The sequence below is a fragment of the Zingiber officinale genome, chromosome 1A (assembly GCF_018446385.1).
Source record: "Zingiber officinale cultivar Zhangliang chromosome 1A, Zo_v1.1, whole genome shotgun sequence".
NCBI classification, from domain to species: Eukaryota; Viridiplantae; Streptophyta; class Magnoliopsida; order Zingiberales; family Zingiberaceae; genus Zingiber; species Zingiber officinale.
The window spans coordinates 140,029,841-140,054,321 of NC_055987.1; the positions used below are offsets into that span (position 1 = coordinate 140,029,841).

A 24,481-nucleotide genomic window follows, 5' to 3' on the forward strand; every position below is an offset into this window, starting at 1 on the left:
GGAACGAACTCTTCAAATTAACGACGAATCAGAATCGCCCCCAAATCGCTTCGTTGCCTTCCCTTCGCCGGCTTGGTTCGCTCGCTATAAACTAATAAAAATTGGGTTTTTTTTTTTCGTTCGGATTTAAAGAAAAGTGGTACTACGGAACCTACAGGAATCAACAATGAGTCTAATCTCCTTTTATCACATTTCGATAGAATTTTGGGTATTCAGTCAAACTATTTCAATTATCCTAATCCTGCTGGTGCAATACTTTATGCAATACTAAACTAAATTTGAGAAAGATTACCTTTTCCCCACATTTGCACAAAGGCTCGTCCAACACATCGAAGATATTTGGTCAGTGCAACAAGCAAAACCAGTATTTTGGTGGTTACATTTCAAAAAAGTAACCACAATATGAAAGTCAACCAAGAAACATAATGGAAGTTTTTGGTCACTAAAACATCACCCTCGTAAAAAAAATATATTAAGAAATTTGCAAGGCATTCCCTTCCAAAGCTGATCTTCCTCATAACTCAATTATATCAAAATTCAAAAATACATAAACTATTAAGAGACAGTAAAACTTAGTTTTTTAGCAGTAGAATCTGAATAGTAGAGGTTAATCTTCATCCATGCCTGGTTGTTGATCTCTCCTCGGCCCACCTGCTGGTTTCGCCATTATTATCTGCCAAAATAGTTGAGAATTCAATGTCAAGAAAATGGAAAGATAAACAGAGGTTTAACAAGAGCCAGAAAGAACATAAAGAATTGAAATGTGATCGCTCACTTGATCAACACGGAGAACAGTGCAGGCAGCATCAGCAGCATATTTAAGTGCAAAAAATCTGCAAATGTGTTCCAGAAGATGCATGAAATCAGTCTCTTAATTAAGATGCAAGAAAGTGGTTCTTGGTTGGGTGATAATGAAAGCAATAGACGGAATGCCCAAAGGAAAGTTACAGCTCCAATTGTTTTCAATTGAATATACCTTTCAAACAAAAGTTGTAGCGGATGGTTTGTGTAGGAACTATTTATTGTATGCACTGCATTTGGTATAATTATCTAATCTGTTTATATGATGGGACTTCAGTGGAATTATCACTTTAATTTGTCGAAGCTCTCAATTTTTTTGTTCTTCATTCAGTCCACCACTGTTTGATATTGTAACTCAAGAAAATTTGCCACCCCAAGGCAATGTGGCCTACATTAATCTCTCCTTCCCTACCCCCTCCCCCACAACGGCAAATGCCCTATGTTTACACACATCACGGCTATGAAATGGACAAGAACAAAAGAGAAAATGAAACATACATTTACATGCACCTGAAAATAATGAAACAATATGTTTTATTTGCACACCCCCATGATGAAATGGACAAGAATAAGAGAGTTTATGTTTCTTAATCATAAACTTGAATTTCAATTCACAAAATGTTCTTAATTTGTTTTATAAGCATTTATGCTTCTGAATGTCATTTCACACAACTTATAAACTTCCAAAACAATATGTACTTAACCCTGTGTATGTGTCTCCAAATCTCGACAGAAATAAACAGTTAAACCAATTCTAGTTCTGGGCAAAGCATGGCCAGCTGGAACAACTAGAAAATGCATGAATGACAAAACTAATATTTTTGGTAACGTAACGAGGCTTAGAAAGTAATAGCAAAACTGATGGGCACTACCATTATATTAATTTTCCTACCATTTCTTAACAAGAAAGAAAATACTGAATTGAGAATATACATTAGAAAGAAAGAAAAGTCAGGATCAATAAGATACTTAATAAGAGGATTAAACAACTGAATTAGCAAATGCAAAAAAAGAAATGCTGGGAAAATACTGAAATTGTTATGAAGGAAAGATATTAAAAGATGGGACTGACTTAGTCATGTATAGGTCCCAGATATTCAAGGTTGAGATATCTTTGCAGACCCCTTCTTCTAGATCAATTCCAACAGTTGAGTTTCCAGCAGCATGCTCAGCATACAAGGAAGAAATTATCTCAATTGCATTAAGTCCAGCATTTTCAGCAAGGGTTTTAGGTACCATCTCAAAACTTTCAGCAAATTTTGCAATTGCATATTGATCCAAGCTGCAAAATGTTTAAAAAATGTAATTTTTTATCAAGTTGAATGCTTGGGTTAGATAGTCTACAAAATTTATCTGCCTAGTCAATTAACAGCAAGTATGGTTAATGATAGTGGAAAAGAAATTCAATCACATATAACTTGATAAAATGTATTTTAAAATACAAGACTTATGCAGAAGCAGATAAACAAGAGTCTAACAATGGTGACCGACAACCATGCAACATCGACTCTAATAATAAAATGACATAGCAAAGGTGATGAATCATTCATAAGAAATTACAATTAATCGAGCTGAAAACCTGAGCACTTGATTATTCGACATGGAAAATTCATAAATTATCACATCTATTGTGAGTTAGTAGATATATATCTGATTGATTCTTACAAGCCACTACATATTGACACATCCTTATTTGTTAAGTTAAATCGTATTCTCAAGCCTAAGCTTCAAAATGTTTTTGTTTTGATGCAAACTTCTGCATAGTATGTTACCCAATATCAAGATTGTCAGACTACACATACAATTAAACTATTTTACACAAAATTGTGGGATGTTTGTTGGATCCAGATCTTTTTCTCCTAGTGACAGTGATAGGTTCATAAACTAGTGGTGGTTCGGTAAGGTATACCAAAATTTAAATCGTATATGCATACCAACACCTTTGGTATACAAATTCCATACTGTATATAGTTAAATTTCGTTATTGGTACTGTATACCGAAAATTTCAATATAAATCTTATACCTAAAATTTTAGTAAGTATGTACGGTATACCGAAATTTTGATATTTTTCCCCACCCCTACATAGAACCAGATTGTGCTAGGACCTTAAGATCCTACAAACTAGTAAAACAATTATTCCAAGAAAAAAAACATGTAAAATTTGTCAGGTACATAAATTTTCAATACTTAATGTTACTATGAACATGGTATATGCTGAATCACCATAATATCATGAAGCATAAGAATTATCTTTGATTAAACATCTGATTTTTCATAGATAATTATCCATAAGTATCAAAAAAATTACTATTAAGTAGCAAACCCCAGAAACAGACTGCAAAATAATGTCTGAGTTGGCATCACTTGCAAGAGTTTACAGATCTGTAACTTCATGAATTCATGATTAAACCAGGAAGAAAATATTACTCAGTTTCCTTCAATGCAAAATCCTTCAGCCTTCTTGACAACTCTATTTCAGTTGCAGCAGCACCAGGAAGTGTACGACTATCTCTACACATTGCCTGATCATATGATGAAAAGAAAAAAATATAATTCATTTTCCAGTAATCAGAGAATCAACTATTAGACAGCACATAGATAAGGAGCATTTGATTGTGGTTCACCTTATAGGTATTAACACCATCATCAACAGCCCTCTCAAGATCATCTAGTATACTGTCTGTACTGCCTCGTAGGACTACTGTAGCAATTGAGTTTCCACCTTGTTCATTCTTCACAACGGTTACCTATCAAACAAAGGTGCAAATGAAGCAAGACAATTATCACATAAATCACTGGAGAGAGAGAGAGAGAGAGGGAGTAATACTCGGGTGCCACCAATTTCCTCTACATAAATGGAATCAGCATAACCCAGTTCATCAGGATTCGGTTGGCTGAGTTTGAGCTGTAAACACATTAAAATTTGTCAAAAACTAAGCAGCTTGTCAGAAAAGAGACATAATATTAACTCACAAGAGCCACAGCACCAGTTGTCCGGCAAAATCTCCGCAGTTCAAACTTTGAGCTAATCTTTAGAACCACAAGTCTGCAAAAAAAGGAAATAGTTAGAAAACTAGATCATTGATTTAACATTATGAATTACCTATTTCATAAACCTGTGTTTCATTTGTATTTTCACATGCTTGTGTGAATATACTCATGGTCATCTATGTCCAAGTTATTTTATGCTTATCCAAGTTGCAGGGATCTTCTACCTACAAGTCTTGGCAAATGCTTAAAAAACACCAAAGACATCTATGTCCTAGTGGTAAGAGTAGGACACCATAGGAATATATGACCGAATGTAAAGCTCTGTCCATGGCAGCATAACCTAATAGGATATATGCAAAATTTACAAGTACAAAAGAAACTATATTTAACATCTACATGGTAAGAATTTATCAAAGATGACTAGGAAACTGAACAAATTATAAAAAAGATAGTAGCACAGCTAAAGGAAACAAATTAATTAATTACTTGTAACGTTCACAAAAGTGCAATGCCATATCTCCGACAGCTGCTCCACTAACAACAACATTTGCACCAGAATCAGCAACGGCTTTGATAAGTTCCTCAACTTTGGCCTCTTCAGTTTTTGCATAATTCTCAAGCTGCAAATGTAAGATTCTTCATCACTAAGAATATAAGCATCATCTACGAGCCTACACATACTACCACTAAAGCAATTTTTTGCAGAAATCTGACACAAGCCTCTCTACTAATGCCATCGTTTGTTGAGAGATAATAGAGCCGTATAATTATTACAATCAAACATCAGCCAAAGATGATCCAATAAACACACTTAATCCTAGTTGAAGAAAATTCATAATGCCCTGAATACAGATATGTGTTGAATATCCTTTTTGACTAAGGGGCACAAGGAGTCACACATGAAACCAAAAGTTTCTCTCCATTTCACCCAACCAATTTGTTTCCTATCAATGATATCTTCATCACTATCTACTTGTTTAATAACAGTCCAAGATATCTAAAGCCCTTATAAGACTTTCATATTGATGTATCTTACTATGCCCTTGTCTTTTTTACTTATTACCAACTACATATAGTATATTCAATTTAATTCCACTGGGAAATAGAAATTTCAATTTGAGAGTGTCTTAAAGTTGTTCATTCAGAGAAGGATAAAAATAAAATCATTGTCAATGTTTTGTTACACAATAGCAGAAAACAAACTAAGAAATCAAGTTACCAAGTTATCGCTAAGAAACCTTGCATAGATCTTAAAGGCGAGATAAGATTCACGTGGGTGATTCATCGAAACAGTCAGGATGTTAGTGGAAGCACAAACAATATCAATTTGTTTGTGGAATATGGTAGAAATGACAAAATTAGCTTTGAGATAAAGTTTCCTTTCCCTCGTGGTATTATAATGAGGAAGCCTGTATCTAAAGGAATAACTTATCTCTAATAAGGATAGAAGGAAGATCGAGTTGCATATTACATGCATGATAAATGTTTTCAAGTTTGGTTTGGCACAGACATCCAACCAGCTATCATATGATTCAACCATTCAACCTGTCAAAATGGTTACTAAATGAATCAAGAAGAACAAAAACTGCAAAACTTGGTCAATTGAATAAGGTTGGCAAAGATCCACTTAACATCCCTATTATTCTATTTCCCATATAAAAACTTGAACAATTTGAACACATTTAGTTAATCTACATCAGCTATTGTCAGCAAAGCAATTTAACATGAGAACTTTGCTTTAAGCATACATAGAAGACATATTCATGTACTGCAAACCATAAAACAGAAAGAATGCAAACGAAGATGTGATTTCTTCCATTAGATTCAGTAATTGCACCTGTTCAGCACTGTGAATAAGAACAGTTCCCTTTGTCTCAGTTGCAGATGTATCAACACCACCAGAAAATACAGCAATCTACAAGAAAGCAAGTTGATTTGATTGAAATGGTTGCATGGGCAATGAAGCGAGGATGGTGATTCATTGATATTTCCCACAGATATAAATCCTTCATATTCCGACATGTATTGCATAACAGTACTAACATGAATCAGATATAGGCAACATATGCACTACAAGTTATGATCTAAGGTAACATTTTCCATTGAAATCTGTTGAACACTAAAAAGTATCTGTGGGTTATATTTTCCATTAAGTATAGGAGCAAACGTGTTTTTTTGACAAATTCAAAATTCGGATTGGTTGAGATCGGTTTGCCTACATGCCATGAAGTTCAGTTCTAACTAAATTGTTAAACATTCTAAACTGATTCAGTTGCCTTTTACAGACTTGATTAACTATGTTACAATTTTCCCTATCTCAGAAAGTGGTGAATCCATCTCTTTTGCACCATGGCTCTGCTGCAGGCCTTTCTTCTACTGTGCAAAATAACAGATATAACCATGCTCAGAATATTCTATCCTTGCCTTCTTGACTGTTCACTGTAGTATAGCATCTATTCCACAGCCTGAACTGAGATTCTCTATTTCAAAAGTTGACTTGTGAAGGGAAGGATACTTGAGATCGAGATTATCAATAACACTGTCCTGTGAGAACATCAAAGGGTTTGCTCTATAGAAACATCTTTAGCATTTAGAATTGATTAGACTTGAAAATGTGAGGGATAGGGAGCGAACAAAAAGGTCTTATTTAATGTAATTGACAATGATTAAGAAGATCCACATATTACTAGTGATATAATCTTGCATAAGCATAATAAGAAATTTGACCATTTTTAAGAATGGATATTAGTTTTTGCAAATTATAGTAACCATGAAAAAAAGTCAGAGATGCAGTCATCTAAAGAGGAACAGAAAAAATGCACAATTAAAATGTCAGCCGGCAAGGGAAAAACAAATTGTTCCATAGGCTACCCAATGCGAGGATGGAGTGAGACTCAGAGTTATAAGCTCTGATGATTGCAGAATGGCAAGGCAAGCTTCCTCCATGAGGCAAGGTGCAGGCAAGGGTTCCATGAGAATATGCAAGGTTGCCACAACACCACAAGACTTCCTCCTGCTTTGTCTTCTTTTGTATCTATTGAGATGGTATGAAATTAGACAAATCTTGTCCAAGTCGTCCAAGTCATTGTCACCACTTCTCCCATCTTAAGTCCTATCTTCTTGATCCCTCCCTCCTAATTGGTGTCACCAACACAATGTGCCTGCAAACCACAACTTGGCACCAGCATAGTATCATTCCGGCCATGTGCTAGGAAGGATACTTTGAACTTTTGAGAATGTATGTCATCTAGTGGGGCTAAGATCATAACATAAGAGAAAATTCACTATAGCTTCCAAAGTATACAATTCACACTAGGGTTTTTTGTTGCTTGGATTTGGATCCGTATAGCCAAATGAAAAGAACAGATTCAAAACCAACAAGAAAACCAATCTAGAGGGAAGTATGTGGTGGTACCTTTGCTTTTTCAATCCTCTTAATACTGCCAACAGTGTCACCCTTCAAGACCATACCACGTACAACTAAAGAGTTGTGCAAACCACCTCCAAGTAGTTTGGCAACTCGAACATTATCAACATTAAAATTTGCTGGGTTCTTGGGGCATACTTGGATGCATGCCTGCAAGTGATACACGACAAACCAACTTAAGAATAAAACCCTTAATTGAACTGATGAACCAATAAAATACTCACATCGGCAATAAGAGGACATAAGATATCTTCTTGTCCAAACTGCTTGCTTGCAACAGCAGCTCTCATTCTAATAATGACCTCTTCTTTACTCCTGGCATCCATGGTTTCTGATCCTTTCACTATTAGCTCATCTAAAACCATGACTGTCTGCTCATTGAGAGAAGCATAAACTCAGGTGCTATTAAATTTTTACATGGATATAGCATACTACTGCAGGGTATAAAAGAAATTACCTTATTGATAGCTTTTGTGTAACCACTTATTATATCACTAGGGTGCAAACCCATCCTAATCAGCTCCTCAGCATTCTGAAGAAGCTCCCCTGCAAATGATATTGTTAGATTTGCCCCATCGCCAATCTCCTCCTGTTGCGCCTTCCCTGCTAGAACCAAAATCTTCGCAGCAGGATGCTGCACCTCAAGCTCGTCCACTATAGTGGCAGCATCATTTGTTATAAAAAGTTTATCCAGATGGTTAATAACCATTTTGTTCATACCTAACAAGTGTCAGAATTAAATAATCAGAAGATCACATAAACCAAAAGATGCAGATTTCCATTAGAGTAAGACATTGATGAAATAAGACCCACAACACATATATACCAAATGGAAAACAATTGAAGAAGTCATGGTAAACAATAACAAAAACGAAAACTACAAACAGAAGTGAATGGTCAACATAGCGACTCCTAGTCCTTAATCAACAATAAAACCAATATATCAAATCACTTGCAGAATGAAGTCTTCAGATACAATTTCAAGAATAAAACACTGTAACTGCCTGACATTCTTAGAGATTACTGAATCTCATAAATGCAACAACTATTTCGCTCATATTCATGATGATCAGTCAGTCTATCATGATAACTGCGACAAATCGATCAGATCCAATGAATTTCCAGAGACACACCATTGGGACCGAGGGAAGTGCGGGTTATATCAGAGAGCTGTTTGCAGGCGTCGATGTTCTTAAGTACGGCCTCATCGAGACCTGAGAGGTGCTTGTGCCCTTCCTTGAGCATCGCTTGGATGCCATACGCCGGCAACCCGAACGGCATCTTGTCCCTTCGCAAGAGGAAGCGAGAACACAACGAAGAAGAAGGATCAACCTGAGATCTCGAAAAAGAATGCGATATGGATTCGAAACCCTAAAACAAAACCTCTCAGTGCGCAGTGCACCTCACGTGACAACGATCGAGACCGACTTGTACTCTCTTGTTTAAAATCTGACGTGGTCACGAGAATTTACGTCAACGGTTAGTGCGTAAATATTTGAATTTGTGAGGATTACATTTCTAAAACTCAACTTCCGAGGGGCCATGTGCAAATATGCGCCCTAGATATAATCCCCTGGGGGCGATGACCTTTCTCCCTCTCGCTTCGTCGCGTCCTGTCCCCCCTATTTCCTCTTCTTTTACATCACACGGATCTGTTTCCCTCTCATATAAAAGCGCCATTTCGTTTGGATTTTCCGCATATATATTCCACTTTCCGCTCGAATCCATCGGTCTCTGATCTTCCGTCACCGGACAATCCTGGATTTTGCTTCTGCGCCGGCATTTTTGGATGTTGATTTGGGTGATATCCAGAAATTATTTTCGATCCCTTTCCTGTCCCTGTACATCTTTTGCTTTACTTTCTCTCTCTGAGTAATCGAAAAATCGATAGATCGTGTTGATTTCACGTCTACGGGCTAGAGCGAATTAGGTCACTTTGTTCGAGTTGAGGAGAAGCGAGAATATACATAATTGGAGTGAAGGGAAGCTTTATTGATTCTCGACAGGGCGAATTTGACATTGCCTCATGGCTGAACAGATCCTAGAGGGAAGCCAACCTGTTGATCTCTCGAAACACCCATCTGGCATTGTTCCCACGCTTCAGTAAGTTCCTCGTATGTCATATTGGTGCTATTACCTGATAAAATATTTCAGACGCCTCTTTGAGCATTGTCAGATGGGATATCATGAGAATATTTTCCTTTTGCATTAACTATATAAATATGCATAATTTTTTTTTTTTTTTTTGATGTAGCAGATATGCCAGGAGCCACTATAGAGGATGAAATAAAATTTTATTAATATTCGAGAACAGTTAAATGTGGGTTCGATAGGTGATAAAATGAGGAAAAGATAGTTTGACATATATGAACATGTTCAAATATACCAATAAACAACTTTAAAATGTTAACTGCATTACAAAAGATCCTTTCTTAGCCAAGAGCTACTATATATAGTTAGTAATTGACTACAATGGGACATTTGCTCTTTTGGCCACCTCGAACATGATGGACAGAAATGTTCCCATTGCCCTAAAATTTGAGAATTTCAAGGATGAACAGACAGTAGCAAGATGTTAAAGCAACATCCCACGAACATCCTTAAATTATGTTTATTGGACTACTAGAAGACTCTGAAGCTAACTTTGATAATCTTTTGATTTACGGAACTACCATATAGACTCGAACAGTCTCAAGGAAACTGTTAATGTGTAACAGTTGGCTATTTGAACAACTGCCTTTGCAACAGGTTTAAGTGAAACTGAATTTATGCATCAAAATCCTTCATTTTGATAGTCTGATTGTTCCATTTTTAACAAAACCTTTCTTTTCTGTTTTCACCTTTGATATGTGATTACAGTAAAATGGATTCTGATTGTCAGCTCTACTGGAAAATTATCTATTAGTTTTTGTAAGTTTCTTAAATGTGTTTTGGCTCCTTTTTGTGTCAACTTCTATATTTTTTCTTTTGCTGTTAGTAAACTTTCTCGTCTTTAAGTAACCAGAGAACTTGAAAGATTGTGTCGGTACTCATTCATGCTTAGAGCTGGAAACATGTTCCTCGATAAGGCTCAGTATGCATATCCCAAACACTGCATGAGATTTAGTGTGTTTCTTTGGGAAAAAAATCTCCAATTTTGTAGGATCTCTTTTTAGTTTGTATCTCTTTGGTGTTTCAGTTAGTTGTGAATTACTAACCTTTTATATTGAAAGTAACTTTGCGGTGGTTATCTTGCTTATCTTCATTATCATCTTTTCATACCCATTCTGAATCTCAAATCTGTGCTCTGACTTCTCCAGGAATATTGTTTCAACAGTTAATTTGGACTGTAAATTGGATCTTAAAGCTATTGCGCTACAAGCTCGTAATGCAGAGTATAACCCTAAGGTATGAGTTAATGTTAGAAGTTTTTATCTTGTGATGCAGGGTTTTTATTGATCCTTGTGGAATTTTGTACTCACACAGGCATGGCTAATCATTTCTCTTTTATTCTCATGGCAGATGAGTAAAAGTTATTATTAACCATCTCTTTCTTTTATTCTCATGACACATGAGTAAAATTATCATTATTAGTTAGCACAAGAAACATCTGGAATCTGCATTTCATTCTATAGGAACTTAATTAGGCTTAATTGAGAAATCTAGGAGTGTGTACTGATTTGAAGACTGAAGGTTATAGAGAAAAGCTAATCTGTATTTCACTGTGAAGATTATTTAAGTTTTAGTGACAAGTTGAACATAACTTTACCAAAAGTGTGTCAAATATTGAGAACCAGGATATTCTTATAAATTTCCTATTAAATTCTTGGTATGGCAATGGGATGGGGCAAGGCTTGAACTTCACGTCACATGAAATATGACATATAGGGTAATATTTAAATATAGTGTTTCCAATTCAATTCATGCATGGCAAAACAAGACACATGTTTATCCAATCTTCAACTTATTCAAGTTGTGGGAGAACGGCCAGTTTGGGATGGATTTGTGTGCAAATTCCATATGACAGTTCAAATTACCAACCTAAATGTTTCACATATATACTGAAATGTGTACCTTGTTAAAGGAATCCTATCTCATTCTCATTTTGTTAACTTTTGTGTCTTCTCTTGTATGAGTTTAAACTGCAGAATGTAGGAAATATTCTAAGCCCTTATTGCGAAGTAAATTAGTACTCTATAAGATGCGACTAAATACAATCAGTAAATTAGTTTAGTTGTAGAAGTATTATGGTCCACTAAGGCAATGTTGCGTTATTCTCATTCTTTATAGTTTCATATCTAAATTTATATTTTGTCTAGCCTTCTCTTGCATGAGAGGCAACTGCAGATATTGGTAACTTCTTAGCCCTAATTAGGGGATTAGGTTTTTTAAGACAAGAACTTTCTTTATTAAAGTAGATACCTATCACCATGATGAGGTCAAATCCTATTAGTAAGCTAATATAATAATGAAAGTATTATGATCGATTGATTATATAATAGTAAGCTAAGATAATGTGCTTTGCAACAAATATGTCTCGAGTAAGTTATGTAGCTTGATTGATTTTATGTTCCATCATGCAGCGTTTTGCGGCAGTTATTATGCGAATAAGAGAGCCAAAAACTACTGCACTGATATTTGCATCAGGAAAGATGGTAATTAATTATCCTCTTCTGTGTACTTAGGAAGTTCTAAATTCTGCTTTCTTTTCTGACTTGAAATTTTATGGTTTGTTTTGGATAAAAGACCTGATAGTGTTCCTTGAATTACTTTCTGCTGATTTGCATTACTGTATGCTTCAGTTCGGCAACATCTTGTATGTTCACATTGATATCCTCTATAGAGTGTGAAATCTCTTAAATTAACACATTTCCATGGATACCCTTCTTACCTTCTAGATACTGAGAAACTTCAATTTCGATTTTCCTAGGTATATAGAGTTTTCAGATGAAGTTTTATTCTGCCATTTTTTTTTTTGCATATTCCAAATTTTATTGTGCTATCTTCCATAGGTGTACACTTGTGTGACCCTTGTAGACTGGTTATGCAATAAGTTGGTTTTTTGGTTAGGCAATATGTTGTTCACTAAATACAACAAAAACAATTATAAATTACTTGGAAAGGAGTTCACAGATTCCTTTATTACAAACTGCTGTGTATTAGATGTCTGTACTTTGTGCTGTTGATTCTCTGACAAGTATTTATTGAGGACGTTTTAGTGAAAAATTTATTGCACTAGGGTTCTTGTAACTTCAACTAAATCCATAAGGCCACTGTCAGAGAGAACTAGTCCATTTTCACTGCAACTGGAACTGAGTAAGAATGAAATTATTTTGCTTTTAATTATCCTTGCACTGTTGCACATGTTGGTGTTGTTGGCTGAAAATTAGACCTTAATTGTACTATATGAAATAGACGTATCTGGAATCACATTCCAATTTTTCCCTCCAAATTAGGGATTGTTTGTAATAACTAATAATTTAACTTGCCATTGGAGTGGTTTGCTTTATTTTAGTACTTGTTGCATGATTTAGATATCAGACAGTAACCTGAATATTTACTGGTTACAAAGCTATAGGATTGATATTTACTGATCCTATCATTACCAATGTTTATATCTACAATAATGAAAAAGTTGCTTGTCTTTACGTATTTGCATGTTGCGACTAGTACATTTATTATACTATGACAATTGATGCAACACCTTTTTACTCAACTGGATAGCATACATAGAATCCTTGTGAGTCATGGACTAAATTATTACTTAATTTATGTCTTAAACATCATTTCCCCCATATCCTATGTAGCACTTACTACATTTTTACATTGATCTTATCCTTCTTGACGTATCAATTTCTCAATGGAGACTAGAGATGATTGCATTAAACATGGAAAATAAATTAATACTAGTTTAGCATTGGTCTTTACTGCTTCTGAACCCTGTTGCAAGCTATGAATATCTATAATAGCCTTTTCTTGGCATGGTATGATTTAGCAGCCATTATCTTATACATCATTTAAATTAGCATATTCATTGTTCTAGCTTTGCTCTGTTGAAATATTTGTACACAGGTGGTTTTTGATCTTCTGCTGACTTTCAATAGGTATGCACAGGAGCAAAAAGTGAGCATCAGTCGAAACTTGCAGCAAGGAAGGTCTGATGAATTGGGTCTCATCACTTCAATAAATTTAAAATGATATATGGTTTAGTTTCTACTTCCCTGCAAAATTTTATGTTTGCTCATATGAGTTTGTGTCTTCAATTCTAACTTATCACTAACTAATTTATTATTTACTTTTCAGTTTGCACGAATTATTCAGAAGCTTGGTTTTCCAGCTAAGTTTAAGGTAATCACCTTCATGTTGGTGCTTTCTTCTATGCTACCTCCTTTGTGGTTATTTTGTTTTCATATTCAATCTGATATTCTAATGCATACTAGGATTTCAAGGTCCAAAATATTGTGGGCTCATGCGATGTCAAATTCCCTATCAGGCTAGAAGGCCTTTCATATTCTCATGGTGCCTTTTGCAGCGTAAGCAAATTGTCTAACCTTAGTGTTTTTTTTTTGTGGGGTTTTAGTATGCTTTTTATCATCTGTGGTGTCGGTTACAAACTTATGCTTTCTTGATACCTTGACGAAGACCATGCAAGTTATCAATCATCCATGAAAATACACTACAGCAGTCATTCTTTTGCAGCTTACTTCTCTGTTTGTATTCCATTTTTAATCTGTGTTTGTCTGTCCTTTTTATTAAGCTGATATATTTTGCTCATGTAACCTTATATACCCCTAAGTGGGGCTGGGGTTGGTTATGGCTCCCATCATCTCTGAATCTTTGCCCGTCATTGTAGAACCCAGTTTCTCCTCTTGCATGTGTAACCTTGATCCTTTCCATTGTTGTCGACTGTTTTTGGTTGACTGCTTTCAACAGTATGAACCAGAGCTGTTCCCTGGTCTGATCTACCGAATGAAGCAACCAAAGATTGTGCTTCTGATATTTGTGTCCGGGAAAATTGTTATCACTGGGGCTAAGGTTAGTTTTGGCATGTCATTGAGTAAAAACTTAGCTAATCCCATCGCTGACTGGGTGCTACGACAGGTGAGAGATGAGACATACACAGCATTTGAAAACATATATCCAGTTCTATCAGAGTTTCGGAAAAACCAGCAATGGTAAAACAAAGAATTTCCAAGTTGTTTCTCTAGCCATTGTCCCACCAAACCACCATATTATTGTCGTAAAATGTGTATTTTGTTGTTGTTATTGAACAGAGTAGATCCGCGCATATTGGAGCTGGCGTTATGGACCATGATTACGCAGTACGACACGACGAAGAAAAGCCTTTGGAACTTGGCTTCTTTAAGCGTCGCTGAGATTTTGGCTTGCATGTTTCACTCCCTTTACTCGTGTTGTGAGAATAAGCAGTTGTATGTCTTCTCTCTTAACAGGGACTCTGTTTCAGTTAATAAAACGCATCAATGGTAACTGGAGGTGCCAATGACTCGATGCTGCTCATGGACTGGTTGGTGTCCATGCTGTGCATGGACCAAGCGCACTGCACAGGCCATTTCTTTTCCATCTCATATTCAGTCTTGTAGTCTGGCTCAATGTTCAAAAGTTAAACAAAAGTCACATGTAATTTACCTTTCTACCATGTGATCGGTTGTAGTGGGGGCGTCCGGAGACACGTTTGTAAAATCGTTATTCAGATCCTATGATCCGGAGGTAAGAAATCGATCTGGGTCGGTTGAGAATCGGTTTTATAGTGGAGTCGGAATAAAATCGATGGAATAGTAATTTTAGCGTTGCAAACGATTCTTCTTCCGACGGACTAACTTTCTTGTCGGCGGAACCATGCACAGCTGTCCTTGTCAGTGGGTTTGTGGGCAACGGCAGTGGCGGCACTGGCGGTGGCTTGCCAAAGAGACGCACGAACTTGGATTAGTTTCTTGCGCCAGGAACTGTCTCCGACGGCAACCGATCAGCAGCTGGTGAGGGATGGGGATAAAAAGATCGGCACGGTCAAAAAAAAATTTGAAAAATGTTAGGTTCAATTAAAAATTTTCAAATAATTCTTAACCTAAATAGATAATTTAAATGGACTATTCAGAAACATCTTATTTTGATTTAAAATGATGGTGAGTTCCTTAAATTCATAAATGAGTTTTGATATTCTAAAATAATTTTTTTTTTTAAAAAAAAAGATATTTTCAAAATACGCTAAGCGATTCGAGTATTTTGAAACTTGAGCAGGGGTAATTAATGCAACTTGCTCGCGGTTGAGTAAATTGCCGTTTCGATAATCCTTTCACTGCCATCGTGTATTTATAAGGCCCTATTGTCCGCCCATGGAACGTTGAAGCTTGTCGTCTTGTCTGAAACCCTAGTGCTCAATCTTCGACGACCTCAATCCCACCAAATCCATGAAGAGCTCCAAGGGATCGGGAGGCAAAGGGCCTGCTTCCTCCTCCGGTCTCGGCGCCGCCGGCACCAAGAAGTCACGATGGGAGGCCGACGATAAGTCTGCCGACAATCGCCCAGCCTCGTCCTCGGATCCCAAGCCTTCCAAGACAATGGCGCCACCCTCCGCATCCCCAGTCGCTCCCAATGAAAAACCGACCTCGCTGCTCGCCCAGGTTCCCACTCCCTCAGCTGGTCCTCGCTCCTTTCCTCTCCCCGACCGATCTGGGACCCCTCCTCCATCCTACGGATTCCACAACCTCGAGCGGCGTACCATAACCCTCGCCGATGGTAGCGCGCGGTCCTATTTTTCCCTGCCTCTCGATACGCCATTTGACCCTGCCGCTGATAAGTTCCCATTTGGTCGCCCTGGCTTTGGTCCCGGCCTGGAGCCTGTTCCTGGGCTGGGTTTCGACAGGCGCTTCCCTCCACCTTCTGGAGGAAGGTTCAGCCCAGAGGACTTCCGCCAGTTTCCTCCCTTTGTTCGTGGTCCTGTTCCCCATCGCGACTATCCTGATCCTATCGGACCAGATGGCCCTCGGAATCTTTCAGATATCGGGGCCGGATCCTCCTCTCTGAAGAGGAAGTATGGCCAAGAAGATGAGTTCCTGTGGCACAGGCAACAAGTCATGCAACATGGGAATCTTAATGGAATTCCTCTTGGTCCTTCTGTATCTGATGTGGACCGGAGTTACTTCTTAAGAGCAAGTACATTTCGTCGGGACCAGAACGATGAACTAAGGTTTTCGAAGCAAGTGAAGTTGGGTGGAGAAAGTCATGAAGTGCCTTCTGAAGTTCTAGATGTTGATCCTCGTGCGCTTAAGAGAGCTTTTCTTTGGTTCTCAAAAATGATAAATGAAAACTTTGCACAGAGAAAGAAGTATTTGGCGGACAGGAAAGATGGACCTTTGTTGTGTGTTGCCTGTGGCAGGTCTGATTACATTTTGAAGTTTTTTCTTTACAAAGTTCCTTATGTTTTCTATAGTGTCTTAGCCTGTCAAGTATTTATGGATGCTGCTTTATTCGTGAGAATTTTACTATGCTTAGTTTTGCTTCTTATATTATAGTTATGCATGCTGCATTTTTTTTAAAATTTCTACTCAAGTTTACCATGAACATGCCGCTTACCAATTCATTGTGAATCATGGTTTTAGCTTCAGGGATTGCTCGACACTATTTGATCATTGATATTTTTCTTCTATTTTTTAGTTTTTCAGGAAATATCTTCTTGTTACTTTTGACTTTGTTGGATGATTTTATTATCTCATGACACATATCTAATAATGATATTAGAATAAAAAAATATTTGTTTTTGATAATTCATTATATGAGTACAAATTCATATATTTAATTACTACACGTAGACAACTAATTGAAAATTAGAAAGAAAGGAATGATTTTAAGAACTTTATTAGAGTCCCTGGACAATTTTTTGGGTGGAATCTAGAAAGAAACATCTATCATTATATAGTATTGCAAATAATTCAATGGCTCTATAATAGTAGACTTGCAAATATATAGTATTTGGTCCCATGTATAGTTGGGATTCGGAACTTTATTTACAATCATTTGGTGTCATGTTTGACTTTACTTCTAGGTGAATTCTTCTTATGTTCAGTCTGTGGCTCTTTTACGTATATAATATCAAACATCATATTTACAAGAATTTATTTGTATTTTAGGAAACTATTCAAGCAATTACATGAGTTCCATGGTGTAAAACCATTGAGTTTTGTTCTCTGGTTCTATCATGATCTCGATTCCCGTATGTGCTACTGCTCTGATTCACCATGATGAGTTGCATGCAATTTCATGAGTTCCATACTTGGCATAAAATCATTAAGAGTTTTTTCTCCTTTCTATCCCGATCTTGATTCCCATATGTGTTATTGCTTTTATTCATCATAAGGAACTTTTAAGGCGTACTGAATATTAAAAACTTTTTGGTCTGGTCATAAGCCTCAGATGATTTTACCCACTGCTTTATTTAATAATCTAGTTATGGTCTCACATAACTGATCATTCACTGAAATCAATTTTTTGCTTTGTTTGGCCTGAAGCTTAGTTGGGTTATAGCTAGATAAATGGCTACCAGTTATGTGTGTGTGCGCCAAAAATTTGACAGTAGTAATATAACTGAAGATTTAAAATCCTGCAAAATTTTGATGGCTACCAAATAACTCTATTATTTTTTATGATGGTGCCACTTATGGCAGCATTTAGTGATACAGTCTGTCTATTAGAGGATTGGTTGCTTAAGCAACTGCTATGGTGGCTTTAGTTATGAGAACTGTTAGTTAATCTGTTGAAGTATGGTGTTTGATGAGTTCTTTGTCTTGCTTTGGTTGTTTTTAGTTGCTATCTAATAGTATGCTTTAATTTGCTAGAATTTGTTCCATTTGTTGCCTTCGGTTGCATATAACTTCTTATATATTCTCTTATTGTACTTCAGCAGACCACAAATTAATCATTTGTGACTCTTTCTCGTAGTAGGAACTCAATTTGCAAATTCCTTGTGGATTAGCCTGGAATGTTGATGTCATGGTTTGACAATTCAGACAATACCCTCATAGTGGTCATACATGTCTATGCCATTAGTTACATGTGGTAGTTGGATCACTTAATCACTCAATTCAGTGATTTGGCTTCAGATTAATATTCCAGGCAGCCTCCTCCTTCAGACTTGTGTAGGATGTTGAAATTGCTGGTAGTTGCGCAGTCAAAAAGGAAATAAAAGCAATTTTTATGTTGAAATTACAATTCATTATTGAAAATCATACGACATGTTAGGGTAGTTTCTGTGGAAATGGGATGTTGAAGTTACAAGTTTGATTGTTCAGCGGTCCATGCAATCTAATGGATCAATGAAAAAAATGGCTATTAAATCATGTATTTCATTTTTCATTCAATTTAGATTTATAATTTATCATTCATTGTTTTTGAAGCTAAAATGTGCAACTTGTGAGTTGTGATACCTTATCATCCTGGCAATTGTATACTTAATCCATACCATGCTTTGACACAGTAACTTATACAGAGTATGTACTGTTTCAAGCACATACTACCATGGGTTCCCAAGATCTTATTCCATGGTTGGAGTACATATTTGTTGTTCCCAAGCTTGATGCACTATTACTTGTTTGTGTCCCTATGAATTGGAGAACTAGTTTTATTTTTCTCAATGTGTATGATTATATGTTTGATTAGTTTTTCTGCCATTGATGTACCTTTTTTTGGGCGTCTTAATTGGGCCAATTCAGGTAGTTTGGCCATTCAACTGTCTGTTGTAGATGGCTCTATTAAGTAGTTGTTTTAGTTTTTCTGCATAAATTATCAGTACTCAGGTTCTTGGTTTTGTGATATTTAATCTTAGAATTGGTGGCAAATCAATTTTTATGGCACCTTATCTTCTGACAATAGATCTTAAAAGCTATTGTTTGTTTTCTGCATGTTAAAGCCATATTCACAAGGAAGTCCAATGTAGTCAATACCTATGTTATAGAACTATGCTAGTATTGATGATTTTAAATTGCTGATAGTTCCTAAGGTCATGTTTGATTCATGAAATATTTCAGTGCCTTGCCTCCTTTTCTCTTGTAAGAATCTGATTAATTGAATTTTTTTTGGGTACCTCAAAGAGAAGCAATATTATAGCATAAAAAAATTTGAGAGCATTTTGAATTGATCACAAATATGTCTAATTTTTCTAATCAATTTGCATTCAACTTCTCATCCCTATGAACGTGGACAAGCTAGCTTAGCAGATTAGGAAGATGGCTTATCATCAAGACCTCTCAGTGCAGTGAGTATTCATATTAGGAGATAGAGTTAGGAAAAAGCATTTTGTTAAAGTCTTCTCTTTTCATTATTGTGGTTAGGATCATGCAAAAGATGAGAAGGAGGTTGGAGTCGAACTAGTATTTCTAGGAGCTGATACTTCGCTGGCAAACTGCTTACCTATAGGAATGACTGAACTCTTTCCTATAAAAAAAAAGGACAGTCTGGTGCAAGAAACTTCCACCATGCGGGGTCCGAGGAAGGATCCACTGTATGCAACTTATCCTGCTTTTTTGTAAGAGGTTGTTTCCAAGATTCGAATCCGTGACCTTTTGGTCACAAAACAACAATTTTACCATTGCGCGGCTCCCCTTCGCCAAGACTCCCCTATACGAAAAATAAATAAATAAATATTCTATAGTAATATATTTGTTATATTGTTAGATATGACATAGTACTAATATTATATGATATTTCATGTAATGTATTATATTATTTAATTATATAAGAATATAACTGAACCATAGAATATTTTTTTTGTATATTATATTATTTTTATAGTATAAGAAAATAAACCCTAGGCATCAATTCTATTAGTTGTACAATAGTTGAAGATTTTTTTTAATATAGGAAATAAAGGTTCATAAAATCACTTTTTGGTTCACTAATTTTAATGTTTTATTCACATTTTATTCTAGTTCAGGATCTCAGTTAGGATAGCGCTCCTTTTCAGTAGTGTTTGAGTTAGTTTTTGGCTTCTAATTTTATTGCTTTAGTTAACTAGATTTTTTTTCTGTTCATTTTGGTATTCAATGTCTTTGGTTTCCACACTCACAGGGCCTCTAAAGACTTTGCTGATGTGCATGAGCTAATCATGCACTATCTCAGTTAGGATAGTGCTCCTTTTCAGTAGTGTTTGAGTTAGTTTTTGGCCTCTAATTTTATTGCTTTAGTTATTTTGGTATTCAATGTCTTTGGTTTCCACACTCACAGGGCCTCTAAAGACTTTGCTGATGTGCATGAGTTAATCATGCACACATACACCTTGCAAAATGCAGATTTGCATGTTGATCATCTTGGATTACACAAGGCCTTGTGTGTTCTCATGGGATGGAATTACTCAAAGGCCCCTGATAACTCGAAAGCATATCAGTTACTATCTGCTGACAATGCTCAAGCAAACAGGGACGACCTTATTGTATGGCCCCCAACAGTCATACTTCATAACATAATTTCTGGAAGGAGAAAGGATGGCTGCGTGGAATATTTGCGAAATATAGAGATTGATAGTAGACTTAAAGGTATATATGATTACTTCATTTTTCCTTAATAACTTAGTAATAATCCTACAAAGAGTCATGGTCTATAAGCCATATTACAGTCTTTTTTACTATCTCATATCCTTAAATTATTTTTATTGGACTATTAGTAGACTCTGAAGCTAACTTTGATAATCATATGATTTACGGCAGCACCATATAGACACAGTCTGAAGAAGACTATTAATGTAACAGCTGGCTATTTGAACAACTGCCTTTCCAACAAGTTTAAGTTTAAGGGGTGATAATGCTGGCCCCCTTCCTTGTGATGATCTAATGGTTCTCCCTGATCATGATGCTAAGGCAGTTCATTTTTAATGTTTGGGTTTATGATGTCCATTTCCGTTTGCGAACTGGTCATCAGATATTGTGATTGATTCAAACATTTAGCAGTTTTCAATTGTAGTCAAACTGTTTGGCATATTCTAGTTACTCTGTTGTTTCTGGGATTGATTCCATCGTCTCTTACCATTTTTGCACCCCTTAGAGGATGGTATGATTATTTCAGTGAATCTCTGTTGGTCCACTGCCAATGGTGATTTTGGTCTATTTAACACTTGCTTCATAATAATGATGGTTCAGTGAACCTGCTCAATCTGGATAGTACTTGTTGATTCTAATTCATCAGTGCAATTTGAATAATTCTAGCTAGTCTGATTCGTGATGGATTCATTTTAGCGATTTGATCAATATCATTATGAATTGTTAGGAACAAAAAATGAGCTGAGCCATTGATCGATACCTTAGTCAGGCTTAGCTCATGAAGCTATTGTTTGTCTGAAGGTCAAAGTTTAACTTATTAAGCTAATTGAGCTGTCTGCTTCACATAGTTAATTGATCTCGAGCATTAAAACTTTTACTAACTTGAACTCGATTCAAATTGGAATTAGATTCAAGAGGGAGTTTCAACACATCACCTCGTTCATCATAATTGAAACCAGAAAACAATTGAAGCTAAATGAAGGACATTTTTTGGATGCTTGGAAGTTTGTTTCAATGTTTAGGCATATGTTGCATGAAAAATAGTAAAGTTAGGAATTGGATATACAATCATCAACAGTAGCAATAAATAACTTCGACCTAATTCTTTGGTTTATCACCAATGTTTGAAACAACTTAGGATTGACTCAATTTCTTGTTATTATATAGTCATGCTTCTCAAAGTTGCTGGAAAGACATGGCTTTATGATGATAACGATATACTAATACCTAATTTTGCTCTTCCAATTTATGTTCTTTTCACATGATCCATTCTTTTCATTCTTGTATTTTTCAACTTTACCTACACTATAAGTTAAGGCAATCTTTTTGGTATCTTTGACTTCCAGATGATGGCAAGAAACAAGAAATTCTGTTTATGTGAAGTTGTGAACCCTAGTTGAGGCCCTTTTATTGTAATGTTTCTTAAAGGAGCCTTATTTGGCTAAGTTAAGATATTTTGTCTAGAATTTCCTGGATAAAAGTATGATCTTCATGCCAGCCAATTGTTTTTTTATCCTTTTGACTGGCAGGGAGACTTGAGATGTTACAGGCCTGTTAATACCTTAAGACTTTTGCTTGTGTATAGTACAGTATAATGGTAATGCTCAATAGGTGCCAGAATGGCATTGATAACTTTCTTTACTGGGGTTTTTCCCAGCAGTATATATGGTGTCCAATTGTCGGATACAAATTTCTCTCTAATTTTTCAGGATCAACCTATGTGTATTATCTTTAATTTCACTCGAGAATAATTAATGAAAATTTATTAAATTACCTTCAGATGGACTCCTTGCACTACCCTTTACACTTTTTGTTGGTCTTTCTATTCATATAGCAATATCGAAAGTGTAGCAGAGGAGAAAGTTTTTTTGCTCTTGTTTTCTTATCATGGGCATGGCAATCAAATTTGATTCTGTCACTTCAGTACAGTGTGCTTGAATGTTCCAGTCTTGTTGATCATTATACTGTTTTTCTAGGTTAATTTCTGTTTTTATTTCAGCTGTTATGTGTTATTGTTTAGCTTATCCTTCATAAATCTATGATTGGATATTTGATATAATTTCCGTAGCATGTGCTTTACTCGATACTTGGGCAAGTTGGTTTGGAAAGTATTCTGGCATCTAGGATAAAACTAGTTAGTATTTGTTCTTTATTGGAGAGTGCCATGGTGATATTTGTTATATCTTCACCCCTTATTGTGTATCAAAAGCAAACTTAAAGTAATTACGAATGATATGGTATTTAATAATTCAATTAAGGCACTACATGAGCATTTCCACTTTTTCTAAGTGTTTGATTTTAACTCACCACTCTTGTCTCGGCGCTTTTCTGCTTAACCTTGCTATTAGTCAATCGGACAAGGAATGCCTGTTATTTATATGAAATGTGATTGAGAGTACTTTCTTTCATGTTAACCTACTATGTTTCCCTTCATGTTCTTGGATTTCTTCCAGACATGGGGTTCTCTAACTGCAAGGCCAGGGCAGTTAACGGGATGCAGGGCCACACAGATATTGCAGTGGTGAGATTTTCGGACACTCAACGTGGATTGGAGGAGGCTGAGCGACTAGTAGAACACTTGGAGAAGGAAAAGCATGGACGTAAAGGATGGGCGTGCCTACAGGCTTCTCTCTCCGGTAATGATGATAATAATCCTGCTCTAGTCAAAGTTGACAGGAAGACTGGAAAGAAGAAGTGGATCCTTTATGGGTATCTCGCAACAGCATCGGACTTTGAGAAAATTGATTACGATGCAGTGAGAAAATCTGTCATCAAGAGCAGGAAGGACTTTAGTCTATTTGACTAATGCATCAAATGATCTGCAAATGGTCAGGATTACGATGCAGTGAAAAAAATCTGTCATCAAGAGCAGGAAGGAGTTTAATCTAGCCTGTTAGTGCCTCTAATGATCTTTCAAATGGTTATTTATAATGTTAATGCCACGCTTGTTTTCTGTTTAGTTCTCGTGTAGATTGCAGTGTAATTCTGGAAAGACAATTGCCATTTGAAGTAACATCCAACGGCCTCTGGATATAACTTATATCCCTTGGTTAACCTGATCGGTGTGATCGTCTGTCAAAGGTGGGTTTGCAGGTTTTTCCCTACAATCGTTCTTTTGTAACTAACAACGTAACTTGTTTGTATTTGTTAGTATTATTTTGATCCAGACACTGTATCATGAGTTTACTCATAACTCTAGTAGAATGAGAAATTAATATCCAATCAAATGTGTTATATGCTGGGAGCATTTGTTATATATGCCATGCTTGGAGGTGAGAGGCAGGTAATGTCGCATTTGATCTTTTTAGACATTATTTGGATTTAAACTCGATACGTGAATGTTTATTGTTTACTGACCATACTTGACAATGCAGGTGACGCGTATCAAACTTTTGGATTTTATGCACCAAAAGATCATCAAAGTATTCTGATTGAATCATTTTAATGGATTTAAACATATTAGAATACAAAATATTTAAAACCCAACATCATCTCAAGAATGTATCTATGCTCTAACAATATATCTATGTTCTTAGGAACACTAGCTGATCCGAACTTTTTTTCCTAAAAGTAGTTCTCACTCGTTTTTCAACGTTATTGAAGGAAGCTTATTAATCTGTAGTTAATTGTACCAGTTAACAAACAAATGCATCAAAACTTGTTTAATCATGCCGTAATTCAACTCCAGTTGGGCATCTACCAAAGAAATCAGAGGAAGATTCAGCCAACAAATGATCACA

The 24,481-nt window shown here is 36.1% G+C and overlaps 3 protein-coding genes across 5 annotated transcripts; 2 read left to right on the forward strand and 1 right to left on the reverse strand.

Moving 5' to 3' along the window:
* Positions 1–338: 338 nt before the first annotated feature.
* Positions 339–8,655, reverse strand: LOC122035845 (T-complex protein 1 subunit theta-like). Its single transcript, XM_042594984.1, has 13 exons — positions 8,355–8,655; positions 7,679–7,941; positions 7,446–7,592; positions 7,210–7,371; positions 5,632–5,709; positions 4,281–4,414; positions 3,777–3,849; positions 3,631–3,708; positions 3,428–3,550; positions 3,231–3,325; positions 1,874–2,083; positions 776–833; positions 339–673 (listed from the first exon to the last, which is right to left on the reverse strand). Exons 1-13 carry the CDS (start codon positions 8,500–8,502, stop codon positions 608–610), a joined length of 1,635 nt encoding a protein of 544 aa, XP_042450918.1. The 5' UTR covers positions 8,503–8,655; the 3' UTR covers positions 339–607.
* A 166-nt stretch (positions 8,656–8,821) lies between these two features.
* Positions 8,822–14,985, forward strand: LOC122035850 (TATA-box-binding protein-like). Of its 3 annotated transcripts, none has more exons than XM_042594993.1 (9): positions 8,822–9,324; positions 10,521–10,608; positions 11,784–11,855; positions 13,305–13,355; positions 13,504–13,548; positions 13,641–13,733; positions 14,134–14,235; positions 14,302–14,375; positions 14,475–14,985. In XM_042594993.1, coding segments are annotated over exons 1-9 (603 nt in total). In that variant the 5' UTR covers positions 8,822–9,247; the 3' UTR covers positions 14,476–14,985. The 3 variants fall into 3 exon arrangements, with proteins under 3 accessions (XP_042450927.1, XP_042450935.1, XP_042450943.1); XM_042595001.1 differs by having other exon boundaries at positions 14,480–14,985; XM_042595009.1 differs by having other exon boundaries at positions 13,650–13,733.
* Positions 14,986–15,526: 541 nt separating this feature from the next.
* LOC122035867 lies at positions 15,527–23,963 on the forward strand. The gene is made up of 3 exons (XM_042595021.1): positions 15,527–16,594; positions 20,434–20,741; positions 23,195–23,963. The coding sequence occupies exons 1-3, from the start codon at positions 15,627–15,629 to the stop codon at positions 23,545–23,547; spliced, it is 1,629 nt and encodes a 542-aa protein (XP_042450955.1). The 5' UTR covers positions 15,527–15,626; the 3' UTR covers positions 23,548–23,963.
* The last annotated feature ends 518 nt before the right edge of the window (positions 23,964–24,481 follow it).

What these genes read in the sequence shown, in the direction of transcription:
- LOC122035845 (XM_042594984.1), bottom strand. Translation starts at nt 8,502, where the DNA reads ATGCCGTTCGGGTTGCCGGCGTATGGCATCCAAGCGATGCTCAAGGAA. An exon ending in TATGTCCTCTTATTGCCGAT is followed by an intron (nt 7,372 to 7,445) that starts GTGAGTATTTTA and finishes TATCACTTGCAG; the next exon opens with GCATGCATCCAAGTATGCCC. An exon ending in CAACTGGTGCTGTGGCTCTT is followed by an intron (nt 3,709 to 3,776) that starts GTGAGTTAATAT and finishes ATGTGTTTACAG; the next exon opens with CTCAAACTCAGCCAACCGAA.
- LOC122035850 (XM_042594993.1), top strand. Translation starts at nt 9,248, where the DNA reads ATGGCTGAACAGATCCTAGAGGGAAGCCAACCTGTTGATCTCTCGAAA. An exon ending in GGCATTGTTCCCACGCTTCA is followed by an intron (nt 9,325 to 10,520) that starts GTAAGTTCCTCG and finishes TGACTTCTCCAG; the next exon opens with GAATATTGTTTCAACAGTTA. An exon ending in ATGCAGAGTATAACCCTAAG is followed by an intron (nt 10,609 to 11,783) that starts GTATGAGTTAAT and finishes TCCATCATGCAG; the next exon opens with CGTTTTGCGGCAGTTATTAT.
- LOC122035867 (XM_042595021.1), top strand. Translation starts at nt 15,627, where the DNA reads ATGAAGAGCTCCAAGGGATCGGGAGGCAAAGGGCCTGCTTCCTCCTCC. An exon ending in TTGTGTGTTGCCTGTGGCAG is followed by an intron (nt 16,595 to 20,433) that starts GTCTGATTACAT and finishes CCACACTCACAG; the next exon opens with GGCCTCTAAAGACTTTGCTG. An exon ending in GATTGATAGTAGACTTAAAG is followed by an intron (nt 20,742 to 23,194) that starts GTATATATGATT and finishes GATTTCTTCCAG; the next exon opens with ACATGGGGTTCTCTAACTGC.